Below are 23,124 nucleotides of genomic sequence, written 5' to 3'. Positions count from 1 at the left end.
TAGGAGCTGAATGCATAATAAAATGGGGACAGAGCCAACATGTTTTGTTGTGTCGAATAGAGCTTGTGTGGAAATATCATTCCACTTGAAACTACTCTTTTCTTCTTTCTTTCATGCATCAGAAAGCCCCCTTGGCCACGGCTTCACAAATTCTATTTTGCCATGCAATGCAGTTCCCAAAATGACCAGTTTTTGTACTTTGTAAGCCTGGTGAGAGTCTTTCTTGTGCCCTATTGGCACATGCTCTCTCTCTCTCTCTCTCTCTCTCTTCCCCCCCCCCCCTCCCTTTGGTGAAACAAATTTGCATTCACATAAAACATATATACTGCTTACATATGTTATTGGCCTCATGGGAAAGTTTGTTTGTCTAGGTTTCTTGGCTTCTGAGCTTAGTAGCATGCAAGCTTCCAGGTTTAAGAGAACAAATGGATTCAAATGCAACCTGCACAGACATCAGTAGGAGTTGTGTTTTGTCACATTGTTCTTTTCTTGTGGTCAACTTTTATCTAAGAAAGATTTTTTTAATGTTAACAGCTGCATATTTGATTGATCTTCTGTTAGTCATTAGTAGGCTGTGTGTCCACGGGATGTCCACCTACAACACACTTTTTTTTTTTGTAAATCTGCTTTGATTAATTTACAAGTGGGAAACCTCAAAGCAAGGAAAACCACTAAAAAGATCAAATACAAAGGGAGGAACACAGAATTGCTCACTGATATGAAAGTGCTAAAAGCAAACATAGGAGAGTTACAAGATTTCTAGGGATATGTCCCCAATGTCAAAGGCAAAATGTAACGATTGCCTCAGCGAAATCTTGAACGAGGGAAAAGGATCCGCCTGACGCTGATGAAACATGTGGAAATTGCGTTGGTGCCACAAAGACCATAGCGACCAGAATCTGACCCATGTGAAGAAGATCGCAAATTGTTGTAGGGAAGGCGAAAGAATGCCAAAAACCCAGAATCGTTTGTGGAAAACTGTCGAGGGAAAACGAAGGTGCATACAAGCAGAGACGCGGTCCAAGAAAGCCCTGGTGAAGCGACAATCCCAAAGCAGATGCTTGACAGTCTCATCACCAGCCGAGCAATTGACACAACGAGAGGAGCTGATGTGACGCGCCGCAAGGAGGGTGCCAATCGGAAGAACTCACAGCAAACAGCACCAAAGAAAGAGAGGCTCCTTAAGCGGCAAGTGGGACTTCCAAATTGCAGTAAGAGCCTTTCTCCACCATTGATCAGATTTGTGTAAAGACCAAAGCGCATTAGAGTGATCAGCCAACCAAGAGTCCTGCATAAGGGAAGTATAGATAACGCGGGCGGAAATAGCATCAAAATGAATGTCCCATAAATTCCAATCCTGCATACGACATCCACTGGCCAACGGTGAAATGGGGAGGAAAGGAGTCACTAAGCTTTGGAAAAAGCCTCTCCTTTCCCTGTTTCTTTCTTAGGCGTGCCTTCTCAAAAGTAAGAGCACCCAATCATCCTCCTTCAGTTTCCAGTCGCGACGATGGCGATCCGCTGCCTTTTTTCTGTCGTTCTTGAGACTCCTGCAAAGTCTCGCGAACCTTGGCAAAAGCCGTATCCAAATCTCGCGAATATTCATCCGCTTCAAATTTCTAATTTTTCGTGCTCAGGAAGGATGGAACCTTCGCAGCAGTTTCAACAATCTCACATGGCATCTTCCCCGTCGAAGAGTGTATCGTGTTATTGTAGGCAAATTCCACCAAAGGTAAGTTCTTTTCCCATTGAGTCTTTTGATCCGAGATACAAGACTTCAATAAATCTAAAATCACTGAATTGGCAATCTTAAATTGCCCGTCAGTCTGCAAGTGGAACGATGACGAGAACTGCAACCGCGTGCCAATGTTCTCCCAAATTGCCTTCCAAAACAAACTCATAAATCTGGGGTCTCTATCGGAGACAATCGTCTCAGGCGTGCCATGTAATCGGAAAATCATCGTGATCATTCTGTATTCTCGGGAGATAAAAAAATGAAATCCATTTCAATATTTTCCCAGGGGCGGGTGGGTATGGGTAAAGGCTGTAACAATCCCTGTGCCTTATGCCTGTCAAACTTGACCTTCTGGCATACCAAGCAACTGCGCACAAACTCTTCCACATCCTTCTTCAGTCTCCGCCAAAAGAAATCTCTCTCTACCCCTTTCATGGTGGTAGCAATGCCGCGGTGACCCGTAAAAGGTGGACAGTGGCAATCAGTCATAACCTTTTTCCTCAACGGCTGTGTAACGCACAACATAGTCTTTTTCATCAAGTAGCCTTCCTGAAGGGAGTATCCAGCTACTGTCTCCCCATCCCGTATCTGTGTGAAAATATCTGCAAAATCTGTATCTGTGGCACACTGATCGACCATATCCTCGAAGCTCCTATGATGTATCGCGGAAATAGCCAGAACCAACGGTTTTCGAGACAAAGCATCTGCCACCACATTCTTCTGTCCCTGCACATGGACAATCTGGAAGTGGAACTGTGACAAGATGTTCACCCACCGCATCTGCTTTTCCGAAAGCTGCTTCTGTGACAAGAAGTAGCGCAAACTCTGATGGTCTGTAAAGACAGTAAAATCGGCTCCGAGTAGGTAATGCCGCCACTGAGTAAGAGCATGGATAACCGCCAAAAGCTCTTTCCCATAGATCTGTGCTGTCATTTGCGGCCTAGAGAACAAACGGCTCTCGTAAGCTATGACATGGCCTTCTTGCATCAAGACCGCACCCAGACTACGACCACAAGCATCACAAAATACTTCAAATGACTTCTACAAGTCCGGCAAAGTCAAATCTGGTCCTGTAGTGAATTTCTCTTTCAATGTCTAAAAGGCAGTCACCTCTGTGGGTCCCCACGAAAAAGGTAATCCTTTCTGTGTCAAGATACGCAAAGGGGAAGCAACCTCTGCAAACTTTTGTATGAACCGCCTGTAGTACGAACACAGTCCCAAGAAGCTTCTAACTTCATGGACATTCCTCAAATCGGGCCAATCACGGATAGTCTCTATCTTGGCCGGGTCCATTCGCACTCTGCTGCTGACACAATGTGTCCCAAAAAGTGTATCTCTAGTAGGAAAAATTCACTTTTCTTTGCATTAATCACTAACGTGTGATCTCGTAATGCCTGAAAGACTTGAAGCAGATGATCTCTGTGTTCTGCCTCATTCTTGGAGAAAACAATGATGTCGTCAAAGAAAGTGCCAACAAATAGCCTGTACTCTCGAAAAATCCTGTCCATCATCCGGTTAAATGTCGCAGGAGCATTGGTTAAGCCAAAAGGCATCACCAAAAACTCAAATAACCCAAAAGTCGTCCGAAAAGCTGTCTTGTAGACATCTCCTGGTGCTATCCTGATCTGATGATATCCACTCTTCAAGTCAATCCTGCTAAAGCATGAGGATCCCTGTAACCTGTCGAGTATATCATCGATCCTAGGAATCGGAAATCTGTTCTTGATGGTGATTTCGTTGAGAGTGCTATAATCGATGCACATTCTCCAAGATCCGTCTTTCTTCAAAACCAACAACATTGGAGAGCAATACGGTGAAGTACTAGGCTAGACAAGACCCTTTTCCAAGAGGTCTTTCACTGAGTTCATAATCTTTTCATTCTGTACTCGGCTCACACGATAAGGTGGCCGATTCGGTGGCGTGCTTCCAGATATCAGATCAATGGTATGATCTTCAGGCCCTCTCAAAAGCAATCGGCATGAGCGTGGAGAAAAAAAAATCTTGGCGTTCTTTTCTTCAGGTCAAAACATATTCAACCTTTATCCATCGTTTAGTTCTCCCAAAAGAATGAGTAAGAAAACTGAAGTTCATCAAGTACAATCTCTGAACCCTTCATTTATCAAAGTCGCTTTCTTGGCCCGGTAGTCAACCACGGCGTAGTTCTTGTGGTACCAAGGGATCCCGAGTAGAACGTCACTCACGTGCCCTGAACACCCCTGTCATTGCAAACAAAGTTTGCCAATGCTCGTTGTAATGGCAACATCCCATCCGGGTGCCAGTCGAACTACCTCCGCCTGTGGCGTCAGTCTGTCGGGCGTAGTTCCAAATTGAGCCGCCAATTCCAAGTGAAAAGAAGTTGGCCTTGGCTCCTTCAAAAGAGCTTCCTGATCCTTCACTTTGCCCCGAAAGCGGCAAAGTTTGTACTTTCATTCATTAGATTCGGTGCAGGTCCCACGCCATGTGGTACCAGTTCTGCTTTTCTATCTGCCTTTTCTGCCACATTCCTCAGCTGCTCTCGAACTCTCAGACCTGTCGTCGTCTTTATCATTCTGTTCTTTCTGTGCCTTATCAGGGCACTTTGCGGAAATATGTCCATGTTCCCCGCATCCAAAGCACTTCCCCTCTCTGATGAAGCGAGCTCTCTCCTCAGGAGTAAGCTTGGGTCGTGCATCCTTTTTTTTTTCTTTTTCTTTGGGTTGCTCTTTTTCATTCTACTTTCATTCCCAGAAGTCTGTTCGGCTCGTTGTGTCATGGCCTCATCTGTGGGGTAGGTCAGATTGCCAGAGTGAATTGCAAAGCCCCGCTTCGCATGACTCATCAACTCCTGAATAGAAGTTGACTTCTGTTCCAAGCAGTGGTCTCGGATCTCTGTAGGTAGACCCAAGTTAAACTGCTCAATCTGTTCTCTGAATGAGATCTTCTTGAATGAAGATGCGGGTAGAAAAGAGCTCGAGAATCTTTCACAATAAGAATTCACTGTATCGCTCTTGGTCATCCGGAGATGGTTCCAAGCAGCTCGTATATCTCGCTCAAACTCTTGAGTCAACCAAGAAGAAATAAAAAGCCTCTTGAATTTCAGCCATGTAACTCGCACAATCTTGCTTAATAGAAGCGTGGACCACCAAGTACGGGCATTCCCCTTAAAGTAAGAGGCAGCTCTCCGAATCTTGGAGTGCTCTGAATAGCGTCCTCCCGCGAAAGCGATGTCAAACTGCTGTATAAAAGACAAAGCCTTCGAAGCATCTAAGTATCCTGAAAAAGTATCAAACATGATCGAGTGGCCACCTTCCTTAAACTCTCGGACTTTCTTGCTTTATCTTTGAGAAAGTCATACTGGTTTGCTTTGTAAAAATTCTTCTTGTTCGCATAAAACTTTCCGTCATCGGAATCTGAGCTTTCTGTAGACGAGTCCTCAGTAGAACTGTCAGTCTCTGGGCGAGATGTAGCCTTCTTTGCCTTTTTCTTGCCCGTTCCGAAGCTTTGTGTCTTGCTTCGCTTTTTGCTTTTTTTTTGTCTTCTTCGCTCTAATCCGAGGAGCTAGAAGAACTGTCAGAAGAAGAAGAAGAAGAACTGGGTACTCCTTCATATCGAACACGCTTCTTCCGTTTCTTTGCTTTGTCGAATGTAGACTGACGACCCAAATATCCCGGGAAGTCAGTACCTTTGTTCTGCTTTTTGTCGTGCTTTTTGCCTTTCTTTTGCACGTTGAAAAGCTGAGCAATCCGTGCATCAACCACGTTCTCCAGTTCCTTCTCCGTATATTTCTTGGAGGCAGAAGGTTTCTTGAGAGCGGGTTTCGGGAGTGGTGTTGTGGTTCTTTGCCACTCCATCTGTACCTCTTCCAAAGAGGTCTGGTTCATATATTTTTCCATCTTCGGGTCCTTGGCAAAATTGAGCATCATCATTGTTGCCTCGCTGATCAACTGGCGACGCTCTATCTCTCGCCGCTCCGCCTAAGTAGGCCAAGGCGGGCCATACTCTCTGCCTGAATCTTCGTTGTGATCCCAGCCCGCATCTCCAGATGCAGAGGGAGTCGACTGATCATTGCCTGAAGCCATAGGTGCCGCGGAAAAAAAATTCGGAGATCGGATTTCCCGTAGAAGAGAAATCGGCCGTGCTCTGATACCACTGTAGCAAACTTGGACACTGTAACAAACTTGGACACTCCTAGTCAAGAATCAACCGCGACAGCACCAAATAACCACTTCAAAACAATTCACAGATCACAATAGATTTACACTGGCCCGGCGGAGTTCCGTGCCTAGAGATATTGGCCCCAAAGACTGGCGCCCCTTTCGATATTTCTTTTTGTATTAATCAATCATCAAAGTACAAGAGAGCGGTTAGGGTTTCACTCTCAGACTCTGCGTCCAGATGCTCTGAGAAGTGAGGCCCTCACCACTAATTTAAAGGTTACAAGGGATGCCCAAAAGCAGAGCCCCAAAAGCTTTTAAAATCAAAAGCATCAGTTCTCTCTCTCTCTTAGAGAGTCTTTTCTCTTTTTTTTAAAAAAAAAAGCAAAAGCAAAATTCGCGTCGCTCATCATTTTCCAAAAAAAAAAAAAAAAGAAAATAATTTTTTTTTTTAATAATCCGCCTCCGCGATTTCCGGAATTTAGGGTTTTTGGCAAAAATTTGGGTTTGCAGGAATTTTAGGGTTTCTGGCAGAAATTAGGGTTTCTGCTGTCCGCCACGTCATCACTTTGTGACATAGCATATGCTCCAGCACACTCCAAATCTGACGATAATGCAGGCCCAACCCAAAGCGTGCTACTGTCTGAGAGAGAGAGAAAATTCCCAGTTGAATCCACCACATCATCCATCGTAAGTATGCCTCAGCCAGAGAGGAAGTAAGCTTGGCGAGGCGACCGATCAACTAGAGTAAGAGAGAACACTCTACTCCAGTGAATGCTTTCCAAACGCAATGAATTCCCATCTATTTGCTGCTTGCCATGCCAAGAGAGATGATCTGTAACAACTTTCCAAGTAGAAAGAAAACTAAAGGTGATCAAGCAACGAGGAATATGACCGACCGTCTTACCAAACACAATCTCCCAAAGGGAAGTCTGCCAATGACCAAAGGCAGGAGTGATAACATACTGACATAGATCTGCAACCATAACTGTCCATGGTTGAGACTGTTGTGCCAAAGTAGGCAATAATATAGCCTTCCTTGCCAATGCGTGGCTGCGGAGGTCCAAATATTCAGTCCCCCATGACGCTTGGGAGTGCAAAGTTTCTCCATTGCTAACAAACGAAGGGCTTTCTTATTAGAACTAGTGCGCCACAAGTGAGATACAATATTTGACATAAGCAACGAGAGGTGAGAGCGAGGGTAGTGCAACAACAGCAAGTAAAACTGAACATATGCCATCATGATACTTTGGACAATAGAAAGTCGAACATGTAACGGCCATATAGACAGTTTCTAATAGTGCAATTTGGCATTTGATCGTTGCATGACCCAGTCTACCTGTTGGGTATTAGTTACCTGCCCACCAATAGGATATCCCAAGTGCACATGCAGATCAAGAATTTTGCCAGGCCACAAAAGGTGACGCTAGTCACAAAAACGCCACGAGGCAAGAGTTTGGATTTCCAAAAGTTAACCCTAAGCCCTGTTGCCATATCACACCTACAACACACACTTTTGTTTTTTTTTGTAAATCAATTTGATTTATCTATCTGTGGGAAACCTCAAAGAGAGGAAAACCCACCAAAAAGATGAAGTACAAGAGAAGGAACACAAAAGTGTTCGGCTGTACAAAACAATTAAAAGCATTCATAAGAAAGCTGATGTATCTCTGCAGTGATATCACCAACTTCCAAGGCGAACCGTAAAGACTGCCTAAGGGAAAGTTTGAAGAAAGGCAGGGGATCTGCATGAATGCGATGGAACATATAGCCATTACACCGTCGCCACAGGCTCCAGTAAGCCCAAAACCTGACTCATATAAAGAAGACTGCAAAGCGTTGCAACGCCGGTGAGAAGATACCAAAAGCCCAAAACTGTTTATGGAAGACCGTCATGGGAAAATAGAGCCGCATACACGCAGATACCCGACGAAGAAAATCTCGAGTAATACAACAATCCCACAAGAGGTGACAGACATCCTCTTCGGCAGATGAGCAACGGACACAAATGATGGGCGGATATGGCGCATCCTAAGAAAAGTACCCACTGGGAGCACACCAAGTAAACAATGCCAAAGAAACAAATGCTCCTTCAGTGGCAAATGGCTTTCCCATAATGCAGATAGAAGCCTTCTCCACCAAATATCGGATTTATGCATGTGCCAAAGAGCGTTGCAATGATCAGCAAGCCATGGTTGAGGCAAAAGAAGAGCATATGCCCGGCCGGCAGAAATACCTTGAAAGGGCATTTCTCAAAGATTCCAGTTAGGCATGCGATCACTACCTGGCAAAGGTGAAATTGGCAAAAAACCGACCAACATTTGCTGCAATTCTCTCCAGAATTGGCGATAATGCATGCCCAATCCAAAACGGCGAGCGGTAAATGGAAACTCCAAAGTGAAACCAGCTGCCTCCACCACATCCTCAACCACCCGAATGCCACGGTAGGAGAGACTTTAAGACTAGCCGCAATTGCAAACAATTCCAAAGCTTTAATCACTTGAACATCGCTTTGTTGATTGCATGGCATAAACAACGAGTCATCCGCATAAGCCTGTCCAATAAATGAGTGACCCGATGGTAACTGTAAACCATGAAGACGCTGCGCGGATGTCAAGTGATCAAGATACATCAACATAGGGTGAGTGGCAATAGCATACCACAAAGCGCTAAGGGGGCAACCTTGCCTAACCGAACAACCAAGCGGCGACGATTCTGTCAATTCCCCTTCCAGGATCCCCAAAGACGTGCTACAAGCATACAAGAAATAAACCACATTGGCCAATTTAGGGCCAAACCCTAGACACCTCATTGTGGCAGCAATGAAGTCCCATTCAATAGTGTCAAAGGGCTTTTCAATATCAACTTGCATGACCAGCACATCCTGTTGCGTGTACTTAACATACTCCATGCCAATCATAACATTAGCCAAATTGTCCACGATTTGACGTCGAGGAATAAAACCATATTGAGCCTGATGAAGTCCTGTAAACAAACAATTGTTAATTCGATGGACCAACATTTTAGCCAATATCTTGTAAACCACCGGCATCAAAGTTATGGGCTGCCATTGAGAGAATTCCTCGCAGAGCGCTTGCTTGGGTAACAGTTTAAGTAAAACCTCTTTCCATGAGACTGGCAGATCGTGTTACTCCCATGCCGCATTTAACATGAAAAGTAGGGGCTGTTTAAGAGCGTCCCAAAAGGAGAGGAAAAATTCCACAGTAAGTCCGTCTCAACCGGGAGATCTCCAGCGGCCCAATGCAAGCAGGGCACCATGCAATTCAGAAGCAGAGAAAGGATCCTCAAGGCATTGTGCCTCCTGTGAAGACATGATCGGACGAACATGACAAAGCAACAATTGACGGGCTCGACAAGCTGCCGAAGATGGCTGAGATGGGGCTGCAAACACCTGACGATAATGTGAACCATAACCTCAGCAAGTTCCCGCTTCGAAGAAGTCCAAGCAGCCGAGGGCAGCATAACCCGCTTAATAGATTGCGAGACCCTTGAATGATGCAGATGCTTAAAAAATTTCTTCGAAGCACAACCTTCATCCATAAAAGCCTGTTGACGTGCACGCGTTTGCCATTTAGCAATTTTCCGCTTATCATTTTGCTGAATGTATACATAAGCTTCACATAGCTCCCATCATTTCAAAGCCAAATACGGGCCGGGAATCAGCTAACTGTTGTAGTCGTTGACTAACCTGTTTCGCATCAATGATATTCCCCCGAATGAGTTGCATATATTGCGTACCATAGTCACAAATAACACTTTGTACTCTCATTATAAAACGATACCAGGCAGCATCCAAATCAATATGCATATGGGCCAACAACGGGGGAATTATATCGGCAATCATGTGTCGGAAAACTTCATGAGTAAGATAGGCATTATTAACATGCAACAAGCGTTTCCTGTAAAGAGGCCGACCACAAAGAGACTGTCCAAAATACAAAGACAGCAGAAGAGGATAATGGTCTGAGAGCTGCAAGGCATAATCTATCCTCATGGTACATACAAATTCTTCATACTGTTGCCCATTAAGCAAGTACCAGTGATCCAATCGTGCTCTATAATATGAATGAGCGGCATGCTGAAAGGTGAAACCGGAAGCATTAGGATGCAAACAACGCCATATATCAATCATTTGAGCAGAGGCAAAAAGAAGATCCCATTCGTGTTTCTCCGCAAGCAACACATGCGAATTTCCTGTGGTACTGTCATTTAAATCAGGGGTATTATTGAAATCTCCACAAAGAAATGCATTAGAGGTCCAAGGGTGAGATGAAATTTCTCGCCATAAAGCAGCTCTTTGCCCAGAGCCTGTGTATGCATAAGTACCTCCAAATTCGTGAACTCGACCATTCAACAAACATTGTACAACCATCCACCGGCCATGCGGAGCGTTGTACAGCAGAACAGGCTGAAGCTCATGGCGAACCAGCATCAATAAACGCGAGAAATCATGCAAACCTGCGTACGCAATCCAATAACCGGCAAAATAGAAACATTGACCAGCAAACTTGTGCTGATTATGCTCTTGCAATACAACTATGTCTGCTCTACATGTATGTACATAGTGCCAGGTTAGACGCCATTTGTCCAGGTTACATAAATTCCGCACATTGTATGAGATGCATTTAATGTGACTTTGCATTCGGAAACATATGTACAAGAGGCAAGAAACATGGTGATCAAGTGGAGGTGCCCATAGACACGTCTCCATCCACTATATCCATACAAGGACCGAGCCGCTGAGTCATAGCAGGAAATGTGTCCACAGGGTTCACAGGCGAGGTGGAAGTCTCACCAAGGAGTACATCTTTGTAAGAGTGCATCGCTTTGTCCCATGCATCAATCAGCGTGCGATTGTCATTACATAGAAATTGCTTAAATGATGCATTCTTGTTGGCATTAACAGAAGGAACGTAATTACGAGAGGAAAGTGGTGTATGAATCTTCACTGGTTTTTTAGGCACCACCCATGAATTGACATCAACAGGTCCAACATTTTTGCCTTTTGCAGCAGCCCCATTCCCAGGATCAGTGAGTGGCTGTGCCTTGCCTTTCCCTTTGTCCACTTTCGAAGCAACCTTAGCAGTAGACGCTCCACTTTGCTTGACTTCGCATGTGGGTTATGCTGCAGGGATAGAGGTGGACGCGAAGGAACAGCGGAAGGAGGGGGTTGCAAGACTGGCTCTGGACATTCGGACTGCATATGGCCAAATTTGCCACATCGAAAGCATGAATTTGCAAATTTACCCGATTTAAGTTTAAAGGGGCGCTTGCCTACCCATGGATCTCTTGAATCAACCATAGTTCCTTCAGGGGTAAGCTTGTCAGCGTCCCAGAGAATGCAAAATCTGTTTGTATTCGCATCCAATTTTGGGGGACAAATGACCTTACCAAGCTGCACGGCCAACAAAGGTAGAAAATGTCTCCACGTGTGAGGAAATTCAACAATTTCCACCCACACCGGACATTTGTGACAAATAAGACTCTGGTAATCTTTAGTGAGTGCCCACCAGAGAACATGCGTCATTTGCGTATGAAAGAAGAGGGGAGACATCTCAAGCAAAAGGTTTCTAGCTTCCATATCTGCGAGCAAAACTACATAAAATCCACGCGCCCTGAAATAGACACCACGAACAGCTTGTCTTTTAAGGAGAAAATCAACCCATTGCCCGACATCCTGCGCAGTAGGCATTTTCCCTGGGAAAAACAAGATAACTGCATTCATAGCATACTGCGCAACTGGGTCCATGAGGTCCTGTACTGGAATGCGCACCTCAAGAGCAGGCGCTTGACCCTTCATGCCTGTCAAGCCTCCTCAAAATCCCATACAGGCAAGCTTTGATCTCGGAAGCGGCCTCCGACGTAGGCTCCATTGCTTTCCGAGGCTTAAAGATGCACAGAGAGTCGAACATAAATCAGAAATCCTCGGCAAACAAAACCAACTGTCTAGAAAACAAAGCTCTGTACAGATTTCACAGAATAATACATGCAAAACCACAACTCTGGTACATCAACTGAGCACTTCCCTTCACACTTTCGAGCTTGACACAATACCAAACTTCTGATCACCTGATAGCATCACCTATGAACTGTAAGCAAGTTCACATCCCTTATCAGACCTGCACAGTGAGTTGAAGGTGGCTACGCAAGGCAGAACCACGGCGCTGAAGACGACCACACACACACACACACACACACACACACACACACACACACACACACACACACACACACACACACACACACACACACACACACACGACAGCAGCCTAGGATGAGAACAGTAGTTTGTGCAGGCTGTTAAAAGTGCTCGAAATGAAGACTGCTGCGAAGAGAAAGCTTAGGGCACTGTGGGCACTCAACACGCAGAGCGTGCATGGCAGTCAGAGCAGAACGGCGCGCTGGATTCCCAGGTTGCAGAACGCGCAGGTCCTCCCTCCCACACACACACACACACACACACACACACACACACACACACACCCCACACACACTTTTTTTTGTAAATCTATTTGATTAATTTACCAGTGGGAAATCTCAAAGCGAGGAAAACCCACCAAAAGGGTAATATACAATGTGAAGAACATAGAACTACTAAGCTGTACAGAGTAGCTAGAAGCAGTCATAGGAAAGCTGATGTATCTCTGCGGTGATATCACCAACTTAACGATTGCCTCAGGGAAAGCTTGAAGAGTGGGAACGGGTCTGCATGAGTATGACGAAACATGCAGGCATTATGCTGACTCCACAGGGTCCAGTAAGCCCAGTATCTAACCCACATAAAGAAGAGCGCAAACCGTTGTAGTGTCGATGAGAAAATGCAAAATACCCAGAACCGTTTGTAAAAAACAACCCGAGGAAAGCAAAGCCGCATACAGGCCGATAATCGGCGAAGGAAGTCTCTAGTAGTATAGAAATCCCACAACAAGTGGCAAATATCCTCTTCTGCATTGGAGCAACGGACGCAAAGAGGAAGGGTGAATATGATGTGCCCTAAGAAAAGTAAAGAAACAGTCGCTCTTTCAACGGCAAATGGCTTTTCCACAGTGCGGAAAGAAGCTTCCTCCACCAGAGATCAGATTTGTGCATGTGCCAAAAAGCATTGCAATGATGAGCAAGCCATGATTGTGGTAGAAGAAGAGCATAAATGCGACCCGCATAAATATCTCAAAAAGGCATTTCTTGAAGATCCCAATCAGACATGCGATCACCATCAGGTAATGGCGAAACTGGCAAAAAAAGTCAAGCAACATACATTGAAGTTCTCTCCAAAACTGACGGTAATGCGTACCCAATCCAAAACGGCGAGTGGCGAAGGGAAACTCAAAAGTATATGCAGCCTCATCGACTACATCCTCAACCACACGAACACCACAGCCAGAGAGAGAGAGTAAGCCTGGCGAGGGGAGCGACCGACCAAAGTAAGAGAAAATGCACAGCTCCAATGGAGGCTCTCCAAACGAATTGAATCCCCTTCCTGCCGAGGATTCCATGAAAGATGAATCGTAACCTCTTTCCAGGCAGACACTACAGTGGAAGCAAGGGGACATCCAGGAATGTACCCTTCCATCTTGCCGAAAACCACCTCCCAGATAGATGGTTGCCAATGGCCAAAAGAGGAAGTAACAACATGCTGACCAAGGTGTGCAAACATAAGAGTCCAAGGCTGAATTTGTTGCACAAGTGTCGGCAACAACATAGCTATCCGAGCAAGAACATGCCTGCGCAAATCCAAAATGTTAAGGCCACCCATGCATTTGGGAGTGCAAAGCTTCTCCATAAACATCAAACGCAAGCCTTTCCTTTGAGCATGAGTCCGCTATAGATGGGATATGATGTCCGACATAAGAGAATCAAGACAACGACGAGGCCAATGCATCAACGGCAAAAAGAACTGAACATAAGCCAACAAAATACTCTGAACAATTCGCAGACGAACATGTAATGGCCACGTGATAACTTCCAGTAGTGCAGCTTGACATTCAAACACTGGATAATCCAATCTACTTTCTGAGAATGGGTGACATTCCATCCAATTGGATAACCCAAGTGCCTAGTAATCATATTTGGAGAAACAATCCCACTCGGCCACAACAGACTATGCCAATCAGAAGAACAAAGAGGCAGAAGCTTCGATTTACAAAAGTTGACTTTAAGCCCAGCCGCAATGCCAGAAAGTTCCAAAGCTTCCATAATCACTTCGACATCAGCCTTCTGATTACGAGGCATAAACAACGAATCATCTGTGTATGCCTAGACAACAAAGGTACGACCCGAAGGTAACCGCAAACCATGAAGACGCTCAACAGAAGTCAAGTAATCAAGATAAATCAACAATGGGTGAGTGGCTATAGCATACAACAGAGCACTAAGGGGGCAACCCTGCCTGACCGAACAACCAAGAGGCCAGGATTTTGTCAATTCGCCCGTACTACATACATACAAGAAATAAACCACATTTGCGAATACCACCCACCCACCCACCCACCCACCTTCACCTACAACACACACACGTGTGCGTGCACACACACACACACACACACACTTTTTTTTTAATTTAATTTTTTGGATTAATTTACAAGTGAGAAACCTCAAAGCGAGGAAAACTTACAAAAAAAGATCAGATACAATAGCATGAACACGAAAGTGTTCATCATCGAAAAAGGACTAAAAGCATTCATAGGAAAGCAGATACATGTCTGAAGTGACATCACCAACCTCCCAGGAAAAGCGCAAAGATTGCTCAAAGGAAGCCTGAAGAATTGAAAGGGATCTACATTAGCATGAGAGACATGCAGTTATTGCGCTTACGCCACAGAGTCCAGAAAGCCCAAAATGTAATCCACATCAGGAAAATTGCAAATCGTTGTAAGGAGGGCAGGAGAATGCCAAAAGCCCAAAACCGTTTTTGGAAAACCACAGAAGGGAATCGGAGTCGCATACCAGCTGCTATATGGCGAAGAAATCCTCGAGAAATGCAACAATCCAAAAGGAGATGATTGATAGTCTCTTTGGCAGTCGAGCAACGAACACAACGAGAGGAGCAGAGGCGGCGTGCATTGAGCAAGGAACCCACTGGGAGCATGCCAAGCAAGCATCGCCAAAGAAACAATCGCTCCTTCAAAGGCAAATGGCTCTTCCAAAGGGAAGAAAGTGCTTTTTTCCACCAGGTAGCAGGCTTATGCATTGACCATAATGCATTGCAATGATCAGCAATCCATGGCTGGGGTAGAAGAACAGCTTAAACCTTGCTAGGAGACATGGCCTGAGAGGGCATATCCCGGAGACACCAATCAACCATGCGATCCGCAACAAGCAAAGGTGGAACATGCAAAAACTCAGCCAACATGTGTTGAATGTCTCTCCAAAATTGACGGTAATGCATACCCAGTCCAAAACGACGAGCGGCAAGAGGAAACTGGAAAGTGTAACCCGCCTCATCAACTACATCACCAACTGGTCGAATGCCACGACGAGAGAAATTATGCCTGGCAAGGGGAGCAGTCTACCAAAGAAAGAGAGAAGACCCGACTCCACTGAAGACTCTCCAATCGAAGCGAGTTCCCCTCCTGGTGCTGACGACCATGCCAAGATAAGTGCACTGTACCTCCTGCCAAGCAGAAATCAAACTAGAGGTGAGGGGGCATCCAGGAACGTGCCCTTCCATCTTACCAAATGCGACCTCCCAAGCAGATGGCTGCCAATGACCAAAAGAGGAAGCAACAACATGTGGACACAAGCCGGCAAGCATTAGAGCCCACGGACGAGTTTGGTGCACAAGAGTAGGTAACAACATAGCTTTCCGAGCAAGAACATGCCGCCGTAGGTCCAACAGATTGAGACCGCCACAGCGCTTGGGAGAACGTAATTTCTCCATCGACATCAAACGTAATCCTTTTTTTTTGAGCACGAGTACGCCACAAGTGAGACATAATGGATGCCATAAGTGAGGTGAGATAGTGTCGAGGCCAATGCAACAATGGCAAATAGAACCGAACATAGGCCAACATGATACTTTGAATAATTTGGAAGCGAACATGTAAGGGCCATGTGGAGAGCTTACAATAATGCAATTTGACATTCAAGCGTTGCATAACCCAATCCACCTATTGAGAGTGAGTGACATTCCATCCAATCGGATACCTTAAATGTCTGTTGACAATCACATTCGAGAAACGATATCTCCTAGCAACAAAAGTCATGCCAATCACAGAAATTCAATGGCAGAAGCTTCGATTTATGAAATTTAACTCTGTAGTTCCAAGGCGTAAACAAGGAATCGTCAGTATAAGCTTGCCCGATGAAGTGGTGACCCGACGGTAATTGCAACCCATGTAGACAACGAGCAGAAGTCAAATGGTCAAGATGCATCAACAAAGGATGAGTGGCAATAGTATATAACAATGCACTATGGGGACAACCTTGTCTAACCGAACAGCCAAGAGGCCAAGATGCTGTCAGCTCTCCTTGAAGGATCTTCGAAGACAAACTACGAGCGTACAAGAAATAAACTATATTGGCTAATTTAGGACCAAACCCAAGGCAATGCATTGTAGTTGCAATATAGTCCCACTGCATAGTGTCGAAAGTCTTCTCAATGTCAACTTGCATGACAAGTACATCCTGCTCCTTGCACTTTGATCGTTTTTAGTGGAGCGAACATGTCTACGCGTGTCCCAAGGACTCCCGCACGTAATGGAACAATCCCCCTGTGATTTGGATGAGTTTTCATGGGAGAAAACTCTCCAAATTTGCAATCTTTCGTGATAGAATTGTGTGTATGTGTGGGGGATTAGCAATTAGTTAATCCGGTTCCTGTTCAGAAGGCTCTTGCCTTGGCAAACGCGCATAAAACCCCCAGAACTGTACATAGTCAACTCAAAAAGCCCAACTAGTGGGGCATTACCATATGTGCAAAGAGGAGAGAGATGCACGAGAGCAAATCATCGTGCTACATGAGACAAGGGAGAAGGCAAGCTTTCCATTAAAGCTGTGAACCTGCACCCACTACTCACACACTTTGTAAATGCACAATGAACAAAATCAGCCTCCTCTCTCACTTTAAGGCGCCCCCCAGCTTGGATGGACTAGTGTTGACCTGCAGGTTGCTCTCCTACTACCAAGTGTCCAATTTGCCCCTTTGGTTTAATTCCCTAGTTCCCACCAGCTGTAAGTGACTTGCCGAGTGGCCCAAGTTCTCTTATGGTGCACACAAGCTTCCATACTCATTAGATTCAGTGCTAACTGGCCCAACCAGTCCAAGACTGACTGACCTAGACTCTCGATGTGAGAAACCTGCTCGGCCACAGCCGTTTCACAATGGCTATGCAATGTCCACTTGCACCTTTTCAAGGGTTTTGGAGAAAATAGGGTAAAAATAAAATAAATAAAAATATGTAGTACATCTCCAAAGAAGGCAACATGAAAAAATCCAATTAATTCTTTTCAGTTTGTTCCTCGTCAAGCATATTCTCTGGCACATCACCAACAAAGGGCCTTAGAAGGCTGACATGAAAAGCATCATGTATTTTCTAGGCTTCTGGTTGCTTCAACCTGTAAGCTACATCGTTGATCTTTTCCGGATTCTGAAAGGACCATAATATCGCATATTGAGCTTTGGAAACAAACGTTCCTTGCCTTTCCTTTTCCTTAACCTGGCGTTTTCAAAGCGCAAAAGTACCCAATCACTAGGTGAAAATACACGTTCGCGATGGTGACGATGAAGAACTTTCTTTTGCTTAGCCCAAGAGCAATCTTTATCTTCTACGTTTCATCCATATCTTGCATATATCTGTCTGCCTCAAATATCTTGTGCTTAGTTTGCAAAATGGGTGGGTCTTTCTTCCCTCCTTCCACTATCTGGAATGGTTGCTTACCTATTGATGTATGCACAGTGTTATTGTAAGCATATTCAACCAATAAGAGATGGTTTTCCCAAGTTGCCTTGTGCTTTGCCACATAACATTTGAGCAGATCTAGGACATTAGAATGTGCTTCTTTTGACTGTCCATCAATTTGTGGATGAAACGAAGATGAGAACTTTAGTGTAGTGCCCATGTTCTCAAACAATGCCTAGAAAAGACTCGTCATACGTGGATCTCTGTCATTGACAATTGTCTAAGGTATCCCGTGATACTTTAAGTTTTTGCTCATGAATATCTTGACCATATCTTCTTCGCAACAGGAATGAAATAGGCTTGCTTACTGAACCTACAAATGATAGTCCAAATTCCATCATTGCCTGTTTGTATTCTTGGAAGATCAAAGATAAAGTCCATGGCTATGCTTTCCCGTGGCCTATGAGGGATTGGCAATGGCTGCAACAATCCCGATTGCTTTTGCTTGTCAAGTTTGAGTTTTTGACATACTAGGCATGACCTTTCAAATATATCAATATATTGACATAAAGCTGGCCAATAGAAGAATGCCTCAACCCCTTTCACTGCTGCATCAATTCCACGATGTCCAGCGTATGGTGGAGCATGGGTTTCCATCAAGACCTTTGGCTGTAATTGTTTAATAATGCATAACATTTCATGCATCATGAGAAAGTCATTCTTAAGCATATAATGCTCATGATGTTGCCCATCAACAAGCTGATCTTAAATCCTTGCAAAATTTGAATCTTTAGCATTTTGTGTCTTCATTTTGTCTAGTTCACAATGGTATGGAATTGACACTGCCGAAATTTGGGGCTTTTGTGACAACGCATCAAGCACCACATTCTATTTCCCTTGCACATGCACGATTTGAAAATGGAACATTGACAAGATGTTTTCCCATCGCATGTGTTTCTCAGACAACTTTGTTTGTGTGAGAAAATATCGCAAGGTTTGATGATTTGTTTGGACAACAAAATCAGCCCCTAGCAGATAGTGTTTCCAACAAGTGAGAACGTAATACTTCCAACAATTCCTTCTCCTAAACTTGCAAGTTCCTTTCAGTCTTCAAAAGAATTCTACTCTCATATGCGACTACTGGGCCATTCTGCATTAGAACTATACCAAGACTGTGGCCACATGCATCACATTGAACCACAAAAGGTTTCGAAAGATCTGGCAAAATGATTACCGGATCTGAAGTCAGCTTTTCTTTTAAGTGTTTGAAGGCTAAAATTTCCTTGGTTGTCCACTTGAAAGTAACTCCTTTTCCTTGCAATGCATGGAGTGGAGAAGCAATCTCAGCAAAATTTTGGATGAACCTCCTGTAGTAGGAACATAAGCCTAGAAAGCTTCGAATGTCATGTATGGACTTCAAGTTTGGCCATGACCTAACTGCTTCCACTTTGGCGGGATCCATGTGTACCCCATCCTTTGAAACAATGTGCCCAAGGAAGTGAATCTCATCCAAAAAGAATTCACTCTTCTTCGCAGTAATGAGTAGCCTGTTCTTGCGTAACTCATTGAAAACTGCGGTCAAGTGATCCCAATGCTCCTCTTTAGACTTTGAGTAGATAATCATGTCATCAAAAAAGGTACCCACAAAGTTTCTATGTGGTCTAAATATTCTGTCCATCATTCTATTGAACGTGGTAGGAGCATTTGTGAGACCGAATGGCATGACTAGGAACTCATAGAGACCAAATGGTGTCCTAAACACAGTCTTATGGAAATCTTCTTGCCGAATGCCTATCTGGTGGTACCCACTCTTTAGGTCTATCCTTTGAAACAATGATGCTCCCTCAAGCCGATCAAGAATGTCATCTATCCTCGGTATGGGAAACCTGTTCTTGATGGTATTCTTATTCAAAGCACGGTAGTCAATGCACATGTGCCATGAACCATCCTTCTTTTGCACTAGGAGTACATGCGAACAAAAAGGGGATGAATTGGGCTGAATCAACCCCTTCTCTAAACGTTCATTGACCCGACTCATAATCTCTTTCTGCTGGGCTGCACTAACCGTGTACGGTTGTCTATTCGGTTTACAAGAACCTGGCACAAGATCGTTGGTATGATCCTCAGGTCTCTCACGAAAGAACTCCCCTGGCAAAGAGTCCGAAAAACAATCACTGAAACCACTCAAAAAAGTTGACCTACCTCTATCTAAGATAGACAAATTAGATACAACTTCAGGTTCTTTTTTTGCAAAGATCAAGTACGCAACCAGCCATACCAAATTGTGTTCCAGGCACTCTTAATTGACCATAGGCACTCTGAAAACTTGGTTGGACACCCATGTTTCTGTACATAGGGTTAACCATACTTGTTTGCATTGTCCTGAACACATTCCCTGGCATATAACCTGTGGAAGGTCCAACCATAGCTTGTAACAGTGAACCACCTCCAAAATAACCAGGGTATGAAGTAGATAAGGGAAGGGTCTGACGCATAGCCTGTTCATTACTCCCTTGACCATTCACAAACGGTTGCTGACCAGCCAAAGCAAATTGCTTGGGATTAATGGACACCGCTGGCTGCTCAATCACGTGGGCTTTCTCTCGAGCATCATGAGTCCTTTGTGCATTGGAAATCTCCTTTTCCTGCAACGGCTTAGTCATGCTCTGTGTTGGAGCTTGAAATTCCTGTGCAGGAGCTTGTAAGAACGTCTGCATCGTTGGGTTGTTAGCCAACCGCTGAAACATTTACATGCAGCTACGCAATTAACCTCTGAACAACTTGACCTCTTCTTGAAGAGTTGAAGGGACTTTCTCTGTGCCATGTGAGGAAGATCCCTCTTCAAGAATATGATCTCTCTTCTCTGCCATAACGACAAGCTCTATGTTGCTTTCACCCACAACAATCTAGGCTACACCTTTTGATCGGTGGATGTTTCGGACCACTGGCCTGTTAAGGTGAAGTTGGTGTGTGATGCGGTGTGTGCGGAGCCTCCCCCACCACCCCCCCCCTCCATTGATGCGACTAGAATTGAGCCAGCGGCTCAACTCTTTTTACACCACAACTTCTGGGATTCCCTATCAAAAGCAGCGGAGGAGGGGGAAATCATGCAGGCGGCGGTGAACCGTCAGTCGAAGAGCTTTGAGGAGGCAGCTGAAAGAGTCTCTCGAGATGTTGATGCGTTCTCCGTAAGGCCCCCCAAGAGGCCTAATAGAGGCTTTAGGCTAGACCCGAGAGCCCGGAGATCCATCAACCGAAGACGGGAAGCTTGGAAGTCTTTGCGGGATGCAGAGAGTGATTCCTCTAGTGAAGATAGGGCGTGGAGGAAGTTTGTTGAATGCCGAAAAGAGGCGCGAGCTGAAACGAAGAGAAGCGAGAGAGAGGCTCTCAAACGATTCATGCTCAAGAGCGTCGAGTTGGCAAGACGCAAGGAATGGTATGCTTGGTGGAAGCATATGAAAGCCGTTCTAGGGGGGAGCAGAAAAGGAGGGCCCGCTCAACCCCTAAGAGACCAGAACGGCGAGCTGCAGGCGGACGAAGAGAAGATCCGAGATATTTGGAAGGATCATGCTTCTCGCGTCTTCGTCGATCCCTCCGGGCACAGCAAGGACCCAGAACACTGGCAAAACCATGCTGTGCGACTTTGGCCTAGAATAGAGGACATCAATGACTCTATTAGATGGACTGAAGTTCGAGAGGTATGCCGCAAGATCAAGCGGCATAAAGCAGCTGGGATAGATGGCATTCCCCCTGAATTTTTCAAGATCCTTATGCAAGACAAGGGAACTAGATCGGATCGATTTAAACCAAATACAGACATGGGAAGAGCAGTCTTCAAACTGCTATGTACTTGGTTTGATTCAGGGAAGTTGCCGGAGGCATCATCTACCTCGGTAGTGGTGTATATCCCGAAGAAGGGTGATCTTTCTAATCCGGACAACTACAGAGGGATTTCTCTTATTCCAATCTCTCTGAAGCTCTTGACCTCACTCGTGATCAATAGGATCTCAGTGAAACTTGAGGAAAGAAACTTCTTCATGCGTGGTCAAGCCGGATTTCGGACTCAGGAGGAATGTGTGGCACAAGTGATTGCCTTGAAAGAGATTGTGCTCAGACGAAAGGTTGTTAAGAAACCGACGTTTGCGGCATATATTGACTTTGAAAAGACATACGATACAGTGCCACACGAGGCGCTCTTTTTAAAGATGGAAGCCATAGGGATTGGAGGTCGTTGCTTGAATTTCTTTCGAGCCTTGTACCAATCTTCCAAGGTCAGAGTGCGGGTGGGAGCGAAGTTGAGTGAGGAGGTCCAAATCGCCCGTGGCGTGCGTCAAGGGTGTCCCGCGTCGCCTACTCTCTTTAATATATTCATTAATGACATCTTGGATGAGAGTGCGACTGACCTTGGGGTGGCTATTCCAGGCCTACTCCTGAAGATCCAGGGCCTGCTTTTTGCAGATGATTTAGTTTTATTTGCGGAGTCTAAGGAGGAGTTGCAGGCTAGTTTAGATAGATTGCATAGTTGGGCGAAGAAGTGGGGGATGAAGTTCGGCATAAAGAAATGCCAGGCGACCGTGTTCAACGGGGACCTTGAGGAACTTATTGCCTTCAAACCCCACATCGGACCTGAGGAGATTCAGGTAGCTTCGGAGTATAGGTACTTGGGCATCTTAATAGACAGCGAAGTCTCGATCGATACTATCCTTAAGGATAGGATTGAAAGTGCACGTAAGTCTTTATATGCCCATAAACATCTTCTATGCTCTAAGAAAATTCCGATGTGGTCAAGGTTGGCCTTTCTCAAGGCGTGCGTCTTCCCAGTGGCGACTTATGGAGCGGAGATTATGGGCTCACATGACATGAGGAAGTTGAACCCATTAGAGACGCTTATAGCAACTGGAATGAGGTGGGTAGTCGGTAAGGCCGCGAAGTCGAGTTCTGTGGCAGCAGCAACTCTTCACCGGGAGTTAGGGCTCCCCCCCGTACCAGCTTACTATGCAGGTCAGAGGGTACGAGCTTTTACCAAGTACGCAGGTCTAAAGACTTGGATTGCAGATTTGGTTAACAATATACCAGAATGGAACCAATTCAAGAAGTGGACCTGGTGTAAAAGGACAAAGTTTTGGGGGCAGAGGTATATCAACGGCGCTTCTGTTGAAACCGCAAGACAGGAGAGCTGGAAGCTCTGGGAACACTCACATCAATGTGTCTCCCTTGATCCTTATATCGAGAGGAAGTATGAGGACACGCGTGGATACCTCTATAGGCAGAGCATTGGGAAGAACCCCGGTGGGATGGAGGAGAAAGTCTTGTTACTAGCAAGAGTGGATGGCTTAAGGCTTAAGGATAAGATTGAACGGGCACAGTCGAGGACTTGCCCGTTATGCGGAATGGAAGA

General features: G+C 45.1%; 1 protein-coding gene across 11 annotated transcripts in view; it reads left to right on the top strand.

The window, feature by feature from the left end:
* Window positions 1-23,124, top strand: part of LOC147452208 (intraflagellar transport protein 57-like) — a 192,707-nt gene that overhangs the window by 24,041 nt on the left and 145,542 nt on the right. For 9 of the 11 annotated variants that reach the window (XM_086517987.1, XM_086517988.1, XM_086517984.1 and 6 more), the window contains exons 4-5: window positions 123-210; window positions 372-456. The exons of 1 other annotated variant lie outside the window; for it this stretch is intronic. In XM_086517987.1, coding sequence (XP_086374113.1) covers window positions 123-210; window positions 372-456 — 173 coding nt within the window. The remainder of the gene's footprint in view (window positions 1-122; window positions 211-371; window positions 457-23,124) is intronic. One more of the 11 variants, XM_086517986.1, reaches the window with a different exon arrangement.

The sequence above is a fragment of the Adiantum capillus-veneris genome, chromosome 8, assembly GCF_014529385.1.
Source record: "Adiantum capillus-veneris isolate H3 chromosome 8, ASM1452938v2, whole genome shotgun sequence".
NCBI lineage: Eukaryota > Viridiplantae > Streptophyta > Polypodiopsida > Polypodiales > Pteridaceae > Adiantum > Adiantum capillus-veneris.
The sequence above is the reverse complement of the archived record's forward strand: the minus strand, read 5'-3'. Positions and strand labels throughout refer to the sequence as shown.